At 45.0% G+C, this 13,309-nt stretch overlaps 1 protein-coding gene across 2 annotated transcripts in view; it reads right to left on the bottom strand.

Moving 5' to 3' along the window:
- Nucleotides 1–5,618, bottom strand: part of SLC27A2 (solute carrier family 27 member 2) — a 54,686-nt gene extending 49,068 nt beyond the window's left edge. For both annotated transcript variants that reach the window (XM_019931593.3, XM_019931606.3), the window contains exon 1: nucleotides 5,018–5,618. In XM_019931593.3, the coding sequence (XP_019787152.2) occupies nucleotides 5,018–5,495 (478 nt within the window). In that variant the 5' untranslated portion in view covers nucleotides 5,496–5,618. The remainder of the gene's footprint in view (nucleotides 1–5,017) is intronic.
- Between the last annotated feature and the right edge of the window lie 7,691 nt (nucleotides 5,619–13,309).

Here is a 13,309-nt window from a genome sequence, read left to right as displayed (position 1 = left end):
GTTAAAGTGTCTTGCGTTCTAAATAGCCCTGGAATCAAGGGTAACGGCTCGTCATGAGGTTACCAGGTCATTCCAGGCCTTACATAATTATAATCATTTGATATCCATAAGCAACCAAGTCACCTGTCTACTAGTTGTGTACTTCCCTATTTCTCAGAGGCTGTGGGAGGGTCCTTTTCAAACACTGGCCGATTACAGTCCTTAGGCAGAGTAATTCAAACGCTATCCTTCTTCGGATTCAATAACGTAAACAGCTGCTTTAGAGTTAATTTTGTTTTTACCTCTTCACTCCCTTCTTGTTTCTAAACAAGAAAATAAACTGATAACCATTCCCAAATATGCCAGCAATGTGCTCCTTTGTTTTTGAATGGAGATGTACAACCATCCCCCTTGCCACCTTTAGCAGGGCAAGAAGAAAAATTTTAGAGAACATCTTTAAGCTAGCTCTCTCTTCAGAGCTTGGGTTACTGGGCTGGGATCCTAGCTCTTGAATATACTCCTCATTGGATGTCTGGGTTTCTGTCCTCTACCATCCTAGACACAGACTCTCCCCAGCCCATCCTGTGCTCATCACCAGCTCCCTCTCTGGCAATGAGTCCCAGAGAGAGCACCTCTCTCTTGTAGCCCTCTGCCAGAAGTAAACTGGGAGGTAAAACAAGTCTGTGGTAAGGAGAGGCTGGGCCTGGGGGAGATTGGGTCTAAATGGATTTTCTCAGATTAGGATATATTTTATTTTTTTAACATCATTTTTCATGCCATCATGCCCATCCCAATAGTTCTTAGACTTTGGAGAAGAAAGCCTGTTACAGCCAGCCAAAATGATGGAACTCATTAATGCCACAAACATTTGCTTATTAGGGCATTATTCAAAGATATATGAGAAAACTGTAAGCCGTTGAGACAAAGTGCATTGAAGCAACACATCTAAGTTACTCCTTGGGCAGCCCAGAAAGAGGAATGGAGACAGGATATCTCTATGCCCTGACCCTTGAATAAGTTTGCACTAGAAAATTATCTCATTGCATGGAAGTGAGGCCACTGCTGTTGGCCATTCCTTGGGTTCTCTGAGTCCCTATTTTCTCTACAGTACAGTCTCTTCAGTAAACAGCTTAAAAATGACTATTATTTAAGTCCAGCCTGCTGTTGTCCTTACATAGTAAAACTCTTTCATGAAGCATCTCACTGGTGTTAGGGACCTGATGAAAACAGCCTCTGGGCTCCTCTTGCCTAGACTTCCCCCTCTACAAGTGCATTTGCCCAGCTCTGTGTCAGTGTCCCCAAGAAGCCTTCACCCTCTGCTGTTTTTCCTCCACAGCACTCGGTAGCTCTCCCAGCATACTTATCACATTCTCCTGGGCATCACAATCATTTGTGTATATGTGGCTTAGTTCTTCTACTGGACTGTAAGATCCTTGAACTAATTCAGCTTCTCTCCCCATCCCACCATGGCAACTAGCTTGTACCTTGCGGGGACTCTCTAAATATTTCTTGATGTGATATCAAAATTGTTGTGCCATCTGCTTTTCTCCATCTAACCTCAAAAGTTTGTTTGATGAGACTTCTCCTTGGTCCCGACACTAGTTTTAGAATGTTCTCCTGTTTTGGAACTTTCAATGATGCAACAGTTTTGAAAGCTATTGGAAGCATTTTATCTTATCACATTGTTTAAAGGAGGTCCAATTTTATTTTTCACAACCCTGAAAAACCAGGTCAAAGATAATCTGGAATATTTTATAACCTCTCTGGATCTCAGTCTTGAAAGACATAGTATCTTTGTTACTGAAGCCTTGTACAAGAGTAGTGCCAGCACTGGGGGAGCTGTGCACGATTATGTTGAGCTGTGCAATGCAGACCTGGCCAGTGAGCTGATGAATGAGTTATTCTTCCAGTAGAAGAGATAGCTTAGCGACAATCTTAATGCTAGCATAAATGGAAACAAAGCAAACTTACTATTTTGGGGGCCCTTTTGGGTGTTTAAAAAAATTTTTTTTTTACAAAACATCCTATGTTGTATGAAATTAAATATGGCTTGCTGTTTTACCCATATTCTGTGTTTGGGAAGTTGCTTGAAAAACTACTGGCCCAACAAATTGGTTTCTATCAACTACAACATTATGTGGGTTTCAATAGCTGAAGGCAATTTTTCCATGTGATTACATACACCGTACCCTTCTATGGAGAAGGATCCTGAAATGTACCACAGAGAGAAAATTATATTCTCTGGGAGATGGGTGGTTCTGTTTGATTCAGGGAAGTGTTTGTGAGTCTTTGGTTTTCTCTAAGTATAGTAAGTTCTGATGAAAAATTGGGTACTGAAATGCCTGATAAGGTTGAGCCCTGTTAAACTTTGTGAAGAGTCCCCCAAATTCATGACAAGTGGATCAGTCTTCATCATAAATACCACTGTGCCGGTCCTTTATCTACACTCCAGAATTTGACAGATCGCTGAAACTCAAGAGCTCTTAGTAGCCCATGAGCCCTGAGGCTGAAATTCGAAGTAAAGAATCAAACCCTGTTGAACTGTCACCCCTCCAACATTTCTAAATCTTTTCATCTTTCTGTACCATGTTCAGATGGTGTAATAGAATATAAAAAGTGTCCTAGAAGTGAGAAGAAAATTGGGTTCTGTCCTCAGCTTTCTCTGACCCTAGGGAATTGATACCACCCCTCTGGGCCTTTGTTCATTCAGCTATTAAACAAGTGGGAACTAGACTGATTGTTTCTCAAAGCCTAGTCCTTAGATGATTTGCTTCAAAATCATCTAGGGGTGGCATGGGGCTTGCTATAAAAATACACTTTCCTGGGCCCCACTACAGTCCTGCGAATCAGTGTTTTTGGGAGATGAGGCTCAGGAATCCTTTTTTTTTTTTTTTTAAATAAGCTTCCCAGGTGATTCTTACGCTCATTAAAGTGACTCTTCTAAACTTTTTAGTGCAGTATAACACACTCGTTAAGAGTTGGAGGATTATAAAATTAGAATATCTCTAAGATCCTTTCCAACTTTAAAGAATTCTAAGAATCAGTCCATTCAACACATTTACGCATGGGCACATTTATTAACAAGCATGCAACTTTGGACTCTGTTACCCCCTTTGCAGATCAGAGTTGCAGATCAGAGTGTAATTCTGCATGCTGTGTAATGGTCTCTCAGTGATTTGGAAAAACAGAATGTTTTTCAAATGTGTGGCCTCTCTCAAAGGTCAGTTTACTGTAGAGAGTGCCGTAGGTCCCCTGGAAAGTCTGTTCAAATTTGATCTGAATGTCAGAATTTCATTATACTTTCCATGTACACTGACCAAAGCATAATACTCAATGACAGAAGACTGTTGCCTGGGCGGGAAAGGAGATATCTGGCTGTATTTCTGATTTGATTACAGAACCAAACTCTATTATAGTCATTTAAATCCAAACTTCTTTGTCAATAAAACTCCCAGTCTTTGACCTCCCTCACAGAGGGCCTGGGATAACATGCAGGTAAAAAGTATTTAAATTCCTCCTGAAGTGGTACACAGATCACTGTGCTAATGACTTTCCTCTGAATCAACTGGTAAAGTAATAGGCTTAAGAGTCTTCCAGTTACTAAATAGTGAAGTTGTCTCTTTTCCCAGGCAACTAGAAATTGTTGGGAATTTTCTAGGAAAAGCCATCGCCTTCAAATAATGTGGCTGCCTTTAAAATTATCCCCCTGCTTTTAAACTTTTATACAAAGCCTTCATTTTTTTTTTTGGATTGTTTATTTTATGCCCTATGAAACAGGTGTGTAAGCTTCCTGGTTTCCCACAAGTGAAGAGACATCTCATCTTTGTGTGATACTAGGTGAATTCCTTAGCTTGCTTCAGTTTCCTCAGCTATGAAATGAAGGGGGAGAGCAGATGGATGTTTAGTCTCTTCCAGCTCTAACACTTTCCATTCATGTAGAGGAAGGTAGCGTAACGTAGGGAAAGTCATGGGCTTTGAAACTGGACAGACTTAGGTCGGAATTTTAAGTTTCCTCAGTTGTACGGCAGGGGGTAATGATATGTTAGTTCTCAGGGTTATAAAAGCATGTGGGATAGGGCTTGGCACAGAAAGACATTCCAGAAAGGTGAGGCTTCCTGGCTCCCTATTCCTCCATGGCTTTTCGCCTGCACCTGGTTAGGCCTCCTCTTACTGATAGAGTGAGAAGCAACCCCCTGGTCCTTATTCAAGTGCAGGGACAAGATTTCTGGGAAGGGAAACCCAGCAGTCCTGTGGGTAACAGGTTCTTGGTTTCTTCCTGAACTGGTGACCACTGGGGCATGAAGTTACCATTTTGGGTCTGGTTGAAATGTGGCAGGAGGTAACTACAGAACCAAAGGTCACTGTTGCTATAGATGTAATGGGGGCTCACCAGAGCCCGCAGCAGGTAACGAAAGTCTTCTCCCTGGGGAGTAGGTGGGGTCACTTTCTCTCTGCCGTGAGAATCCAGGGAGGCTAACAGCATTTGAGAGTTGGAAGCAGCCTTGAAGCCCATTAGAGAGGAGGAAACCAAGATACAGGGAGGGAAAGTGACTTTCCCATGATCACACAGCCAATCAAGCAGCAGAGGTGAGAACAGTCTCTCTGGATCCTCCGGAATTCACACTCATGACCCTCTTCATTTCAACGCAGATGTTGTCAGCCCTGGTTAAGAGCTTGGATTCTGGAGGTAGATAGATCTGGTTAACCTCCTCCTCTCAATTCTGTTATCTGGGGCATAAGGCTCCACCTCTCTGGCCTGAGCGGTCTCAACTATAAAGTCAACCCTACCCGTGTGAGCATTCACAGCAACACTGTATGTGTAGCGCTTAACAAAGGGTCTGGCACAGTCAGCTTCCACGACGGAAGGTTCTAATGATCATTAATTGGCGTTTTCAGGAAGGGCTGCCATCCCTTCCCTCTACACCTGCAGTTCCGAGCCGAACCCCACCCTCTCCTAACCCCTACGCCGCCACGCTGCAGCGGGCTCGTCAAGGCGCGGAGGAGCCCGGTGCCAGGGCGTGGCGGTCCCCAGGCTCACCTGGCGAGGCCAGGAGCACCTTCGCCCCGCAGCACTGGAAGCAGTGCAGCAGGGACTTGCCGCGGATGTTACAGTTGAGGCACGCCATGGCACAGCCCAGCTTGGCCAGCCCCAGCCACAGCCATACGTAGGCCGGTTCGTTGCCCAGGAATATCGCCACGCACTCTCCCTGCCGGAGGCCGAGGCGGTCGCGCAGCGCCCTTGCCACTTGGTTGCTGCGTCGGTCCACCTGCACGTAGCTGAGCGTCCGGTCGCGGAAGATCAGGAACGGCTTGTGCGGGCTCTGGTGTGCTCTCTCCAGAAAGGCGTGGAGGATGGTGCGCACCGGCCGGCGCTGCCCATAGCTGCGCACCTGCCGGGCCATCCTGGCCAACCGCAGGAAGTAGCTCACGTCCTGGAAGAAGTAGGGGGAGCAGAGGTTCACCAGTAGCGGCAGTAGCAGCACCCCCGCCAGGACCGCGTAGATGACGGGCAGCATGACGGCGGCCGGGGCCCCAGGTCCCTCGAGGGCAGAGGGCGCGCTTCGGGCGTGCAGCACGGCGTCGGGGCGGGCTCTGGGCGGACGACTGGCGGGCGGCACAGGGGCGCTCTGCGAGGCGGGGGCGACGGCGGAGCGCCTGGGCTGCCGGCACCGTTGCGCGCTCTCGGGCAGGTGGAGCGGTGTCTGGGCTGCCTGGGTTTCGGGGCACGACCGGCCGGCTGAGCCCGCCCCCTCGTCGGGGTGCAGCCACCTGCGCGCCAGGCCCGCCCCTGCGGTCCTCCCAAGGCGGGGAAGGCGGATCTGCGGCTCACTGGGGCCTCGGGGCCCCCTCTCCGCCCGAGTCTGGAGGTCTGGGGGCAAGGCTGGACTCCCCCGTGGTGTGATCTTATCAAAATGGTGACCGTAAGACACCTTAGAAGACGCTGAGAAGATTGGAGGAGATAATGCAGGCGCAGGGCTAGTGTTATTCATTGCTGCCCGAATAGAGTGCCTTATAGAGACTACAGATTGTTAATATCAACAGAGAACCTTCTAAGTGGGAGACAGCCCTATTAGCGGGCACCAGGTACCACTGCCAAATCAGAATTCCATCTCTCCTTCCCGGTCCTGGGGGCATTCCGCCTACTCTCTGTTTCTCACATTTGCTTTCCGACACCCCGCACCCCGCCGGACCCCGCCCAACCCCCAGGCTAATTGCCAGGAGGGCTCTTGTGACAAAGAATTCAGGGGTGAACAAAAGCGCCTGCGATTGCCGCCTCCCGCTCATCCCAGCCCCTGGGCAGTGAGTGAGGATGGGACGCTCCAATCCGAGACGTCCCTTCGGCCCAGCTAGCCCAGATTAGGCTTGAGGTAGCGCCACACTGCCACATGAAACCAAGTTCCGGTGAGGTTTTGATTAGTTATAGTACGTTGTTCTTTAGGTGCTCTCCCCTTCCCCCCTCCTTGTATGTTGAAAATTCTCAAGTATTGTCAGTCCAGTTCAATTCAATTTACTAAGTGGCTCCGTGAGAAACTAGCACCAGAGGAAATTAAGTAAAAGTTATTGGCATTTCTCAGAAGCCATTTCTTTTTCTTTTTTTTAAAAAATACATCTTTATTGGAGTATAATTGCTTTACAATGGTGTGTTAGTTTCTGCTGTGCAACAAAGTGAATCAGCTATATGTATACCTATATCCCCATATCCCCTGCCTCTTGCGTCTCCCTCCCACCCTCCCTATCCCACCCCTCTAGGTGGTCACAAAGCACCGAGCTGATCTCCCTGTGCTATGCGGCTGCTTCCCACTAGCGATCTGTTTTACATTTGGTAGTGTATATATGTCCATGCCACTCTCTCACTACGTCCCAGCCTTCCCTACTGCCCCTGTGTCCTCAAGTTGGTTCAGAAGCCATTTCTTTTAGGGTGATCCTTTCTTTTAATTTCCCTCAGTGCTGCTTCTATACAGAGTGAATACAGGCTGCTACGGAGGAGGGTCAGGATTTAAGTAAAGCAGCGTTTTACTCTCTTCCTTGTCTGTGTTCCTGCATTCATCCGTTTTATTTTTTGAGACAACCACAAGTAATGAATGCTTACCACTGCCAGAAACTCTGCTAGGGGCTTCCCTGTATGATATTTTTGGAGCCTCACAATCATCTAAAGATGGCACTATCGTGCTCATTTATAGACAGGAAAGGGACACTGAGAGAGGTGAATTAAGACAGCTAGTAAGTGATGCATGGGATTTTGGAATTGGTATCTTTTTGTTCCCAGGCCCACTCTTTACTGTAGCAACATGTTATGCTGTTCTCCTATTCTGTGGGTTTCTTTCCATGTTTTCTTTTTCCTTTAGCAATTTTATTTTTTTCCCCCTTTCACGATCTCCCCTTCCCCCACTTTTGTATCCCCCTCTTTTTATCCATGGGACCTGCTCTAGCAACCCTTTCCCTTTTCCTGACTCTTTCATGGCCAATCCAGCTACTATCTAATGACTGGTTGCGTCATTTCCCTGGAGAAGAGCCGGGGGCCTTGGTTATCCCTGAGGAGAAGGCTGTAGTGTAAAAGTAGAGGTCAGGACAGAAGCCATTCTGTAGTGCACCTCTTTTTTCATGTTGAAGCTAGAGCCAGGCCTCCTTTTCCATCCCAAAGCCACCTGGTCCCTTCATGACTAATCACTTCAGTGTAGCCTCCTAGACCTCTCTTGTGTTGTTCTTAAGCAGCTACTCTTTCCCCAGAGTCTTTGATTGCCACAAATGCCCACTTTCTCCTCTCTTACTCTGAGGATCACTTTAGCCTTGTGCATCCACAGTTTTTCGGCTGCAGCTGAAAGAGAACAACGCCCAAACTGGCTTAAGCAGGCACAGGAGTTTGAGACTCAGAGTCCAGGGGTAGAATAGGCTTCAGGTAAGCCAGTTTCCCTTTCTCCATTTCTCTGCTCCGCCTCTTCTGTTCTCAGGCTGATTCTCCCATCATGGTCCAAAGATGGCTGCCAAGCGATTAGGGGTACCTGCTTCCAGTGTCGACTTCAGACAGAACTGTAAGATTCTTTTCCATAAGAGGAAAAAAAAAAAAAAAAAAAAGGAAGGAAAGAAAAAGAAGAAAGAAAGCCCTTACTGGGTTATGTGCCTGTCTTTGTGGACTGGGGGGAGAGAAATGCTGATTGGTTTAAGCCAATCAGGGCTCACCCATGGAACTGGAGGTACAGTCGATCCCACCTATACCATACTATGGAAAAATCAGGGTCTTATTAAAAAGGAAGTGGGGAGAAGAAATGAATTTGGGGAAACAATTAGCTAACTTTTTTCCCCAATGATTCTAGCTTCCAGCCCGGGTTCCACTTTGTGCTCTACCACCAGCCTAATGGTCTTCGTGGAAATTTTGCTATCATCATCTCGCCAATGCTCAGTTATCTTCAGTGACCCCCTCATTGCTTCCCATCCTCTTCCACTCATAGCGTCTATAGACAATTGTCATATTTGTACAGCGTACTAGAACACATCTGGGCTGGAGCTGATCAGATGCCCTGGGTCCTGCCTGGCTCTCTTGAGGAGGGAGAAGATTGGTAGCTTAGCACATGGTTTACCCATTCTAGAAACATCTGCTGGGAAGCTCTGGTTTATAAAATGAAGTTCAAACTTTAATTTCTGGCTCTTCTGATGCTGACTTGAACTTTCACTGCACTCAGTTAACAAATATTTATTGAGTTTCTACTATGAACCGAGCATCATGAGGCACTAAGTATTTCAAAATGGATGAAAACTTAATTGCAACTACTCCTTTTCAAGAACACTTTGTTTTGAAGAGTCTGGCCTACACCCTCCTAAAAATGCCCTGCATATTCCTCTTTGTATGACTTTGTTCTTGCCTATTTCCATCCCTGAACTCTCCTCCCCTCTAAATCCCAACTCTTTAAGGCAGTGGTTCACAGATTCCTGGTTTTCTCAGTCCAGTAGCATTTCAAAGTAAAGTACCAACTTAAAAAATTTTCCACTAAAATCAGCTGCCCCTAGCCAACTACAGTCTGTTTTTATTACTATTTCATAAAAGAATGACATTTCAGCATTAAAAAGGAAAGTATAATATCTCTTATATGTGGAATCTAAAAAAATGGTACAAATGAACTTATTTATAAAACAGAAATAGAGTCACAGATGTAGAAAACAAACTTATGGTTACTGGGGAGGAGGGGAGGAGGATAAATTGGGAGACTGGGACTGACATATACACATGTACATGTATAAAATAGATAACCAATAAGGACCTACTGTATAATACAGGGAATGCTTCTCAATACTCTGTAACGACCTATATGGGAAAAGAATCTAAAAAAAGAGTGGATGTATGTATATGTATAACTGATTCACTTTGCTGTACACCTGAAACTAACACAACATTGTAAATCAACTATATTCCAATAAAAATTATAAAAAAAGAAAGTATAACTGAACCGTACACTTAAAAATGGTTAAAATGGTTAATTTTATGTTATGTATATCTCACCACAAAAATATACACACAAAAAAAGGAAAAATACACACAAAAAGGAAAGTATAGTCCTTTTCGAGGAAGGATGAAGACAACATTATACCAACATATAAAAAAGATAGAAATTAAAATATTTTTGAATGCAGAAAAAATACAACTTTTATTGGTTTATTATCCATAGATATTATTTCTATGTAAGTTTGAATGTTTAGAAATATAAATTCAGTAGTGAAGCATGAATTGAACCAAACCTCTTGGACTTCGATGTAACTCAAGATTGTTTTATCACGGAGGTCTCAAATGTGGAGCTTCCTTACCTCACACCCTTAGTGAAGCTGCCTAGTCCCTTCTGCTCCCATGCCCCCACAGCCACTGAGCCTACCTGTTACCTGCATCAAGATTCTAGTGCCTTCCTGACCAGTCACTTCAGCCTCCTAGACTCCTTGTTTCCTTAAACTTTCTACCCAGAGCACTAGGTTACCGCAAGTGCCCACTCTCTTCTGACCCATTCTGAGGCACTGCAGGAGGAGTTCAGGAGACAGATGTGATAACTGGAGCGCACGTTGACACCTGCTAGCCTGGGTCAGGACTTCCCTGATGCTTCACCCCAATTCGTTCATGTCTGCTGGTGTCTTAGGGAAAGCCTCCCGGTGGCAGTTCCTAACTCCCTTCTATGTCCCCAGTCCCAACCTCAAATGCTCTATAAAAGCAGGTGGTCTCTCCTCCTACTTTATGGGCATCAAAATTACCTGGAGAACATGCTAAAACACAGCTTGCTAAGCCCCACCTGGATAATTTCTGATTCTGTAAGTCTTGGGTGGGGCCAGAGAATTCACGTTTCTAAGAAGTTACCAGAAAATGCTGTAGCTGTTGGTCCAGGGACTATACTTTGGGAATGATTGATTTAACCCAATGGTTTCCCAGCTGCTCAGCAGAGCCCGAGGACTTCTGAGGAGCCACTGAGGAAAATTCATTGCAGAGCATGGGAAGGGGACTCTGGGACCCAACCCAGCTCCAATCAGAGGAGCTCTATGTATATGTCTTTTACATATTGGACCATCATGTAGACTTCACATGAAAAGAGTGCTCCTATAACCTTTTCTTCTAAATACTCCAGCCTGTGTGGATCTATCCCTTGTACTGGACTTATAAACCTACCACACAGCTTGGCTGTTGATTATTTCATGACTGTTAGTTTTGCCTTCCCAATTAGGATTCAGCTTCCTGGAATGAAGTAATGGAGCATGAGCCTTGAAGTCAGAGGACCTGGGTTCAAGTCTTCGTCTGTCATGTATTGGCTGAGGACGCTTAGGTAAGTTACCTGAACTCTCATAGCACCTTGTATTAATTTTGTAGGCCTTGAGACACCTAATGCACGGGGACTATTGTCAACAAAAGATGTGTAGGTTATGAAGCCTGTTGCTTATGTAACGTTACTTAGTACAGATAGGAAGTGTGTGTGACCAGTCCATTCAGTGGTTTATAGGAAGATTCATCTCTGACTGTGTTGTCTGCCATGAATCAAATTGTATTTCTTGAAATGTGGGTGCCTGCTATCCTGTTGAATGCCTAATGTAGTAGCATTCAGGTACAGATGTACAGGCTGTGTAGGGAAAATGTAAGAGTATGGTGAAGATGGAATATACTGAGGTTAGCCTTTCTTTTGGAGAATGAAGGAAAGGAGAGACTGAAAACAATTGGTTGTTGGTTTTAGAGATGAGGGAGTAGGGCTCCCCTTTTTTTTTTTGCATCCCAGTGATGCTTACTAACTACACAATCAAGACAAAATACAATTTGAGAAAAAGACATTTGTTCTCATGAGTTCTAATCAGAATGCCTTTGATTTGGTGTTGAATTCTAACTGAGGGAAAATCCTAGTGAATCATTATTGCTTCTAGTGCTAACATGCGTGCTTCATAAAATTTGGTTTCAACCCTCTCTGTCCTCTTTCAGTATCCCACGACAACCTCCAGTTCCCTGTCCCAGTCACAATGTACTCTTTTCTATTCCTGAATGTGTGGGTTACTTCTTTACCCCTTTGCCCTTCTCTTGTCTTGTAATATCATCTTCTTGCCTACTTCTTCTTCTTTTTTTTTTTTTTGTGGTACGCGGGCCTCTCCCTGTTGTGGCCTGTGCCGTTGTGGAACACAGGCTCCGGACGCACAGGCTCAGTGGCCATGGCTCACGGGCCCGGCCACTCCGGGGCACGAACCTGTGTCCCCTGCATCGGCAGGTGGACTCTCAACCACTGCGCCACCAGGGAAGCCCTTGCCTACTTCTTAAATGTAAAAATTTCTTAGGGTGTTTCTTCACCTTTCTTCTCTCTGTCTCCTTCTCTCTGGGTAGCCTCATCTATTCCTCTTGATGCTGAGGAATCCCAAGTCTAAATATTCAGCCCTCACCTTCTCCTGAGTTCCACATCTGATTTGTTATGGTGTACTGAATACCTCCATATGAATTCATTTATTTAGTCATTCACTGTGTACGGCCCCGGGCGTCCCCGGGAGTCCCGACCAGCAGGACAAATCCTTGTGAGTCCGAGGAGGAACCTGTGGGGGTTGAAAAAAGGGGGAAGGGCAGGAGACGCGAAAGAATGGAGGCAAGACAAAATCCTGATCAAGCCTCAAACTTTTATTGCTGCGGTAGCTGTATTTATACACTGCAGAGAAAGGGGGGCGGGATTCAGAATGAGGGAAGTACTTGGCTAATCATCATTGGTGCTGCGTGCGCGGGCTTTCATTTTAGGCGCGAACTTCTATCTCATAAATCAGGAAGAGAAGCAGGGTGTCGGCCATCTTCTAATGGCGAAAACTTCTTGGCTCCCAACAATTCACTTATTAATTTATTCATTTAGCATTTATTTAAGGTGCACTAGATGAACACCACTTCACAGTGAAGCAGATAGGGCAGATATTATTATTCTCATTTTCAGGTCAGTGAATTGAGATCCAGAGAGGTTAACCAATGTGCTGAAGGTCAGACACAGCAAGTCAGTTCTGGAGCAGGGACTATAACTTAAGTTTTCCGATTCCTATAGGCACTGGTCTATAAAGTGTTGTGGGTTGAATGGTGTTCCTGCCACAAACCCTCGGTTTTTTAATCATTTCCCCCTGCCCACTGCATGGATGCTGCTTAAAATGGTGTCTTCCATTACCTTATGGCATGTGATTATTTCCTTCTCCCTGCAAATCTTTCAGCTTTGGCTTTCTCCTTGCTCAATTACATTCCCAATTTTCTAGCTCATATTCTTTTTTTTTTTCATAGTCATATTTTTTATTGAAGTATAGTTGATTTACAGTGTTTCAGGTGTATAGCAAAGTGATTCAGTTACATGTGTGTATATATATATTCTTTTTTAGATTCTTTTCCATTATAGGTTATTATCTAGCTCATATTCTTGAGATAACAAATCTGGTAGCCCAAACAAATCACCCGTGTACATGATTGTGTAGAATTCTTAAAGCAAATATCCATAGGCTGCTCTCCAGCCTATAGATGACTGCAACTGAATAAGGTGCACAGTCTTGGTCCAATGAGCTATGTGTATTTGTGGAGATGTATGGAGGTGGGGAGAGGGAGGGGGTGGAGTCTCCCAGTTCAAAACATGGTGACTGTACAAGGTACTCAGTTGTGGAGACTTGGCAGTTTTCCGCTAAAGGGACTATGGGCATATTAAAACACATTAATTGGCTTGTCTTATCTTTCTCTTCTGTTTATTTCAGATTATAATGTCTCCACTGAGTTTTCTCTGGCTACTATACACAGCAGTTATGGATAACTAGTTTCTATTGCCATACTTATGTGGCAAGATTATTTGCGTAGATCCAAGTCTGATATCATAGTCCTTCTGTC

Source organism: Tursiops truncatus, chromosome 2, assembly GCF_011762595.2.
Source record: "Tursiops truncatus isolate mTurTru1 chromosome 2, mTurTru1.mat.Y, whole genome shotgun sequence".
Taxonomy (NCBI): domain Eukaryota; kingdom Metazoa; phylum Chordata; class Mammalia; order Artiodactyla; family Delphinidae; genus Tursiops; species Tursiops truncatus.
Note: the sequence above shows the minus strand (reverse complement) of the source record. Positions and strands in the feature narration are given on the sequence as shown.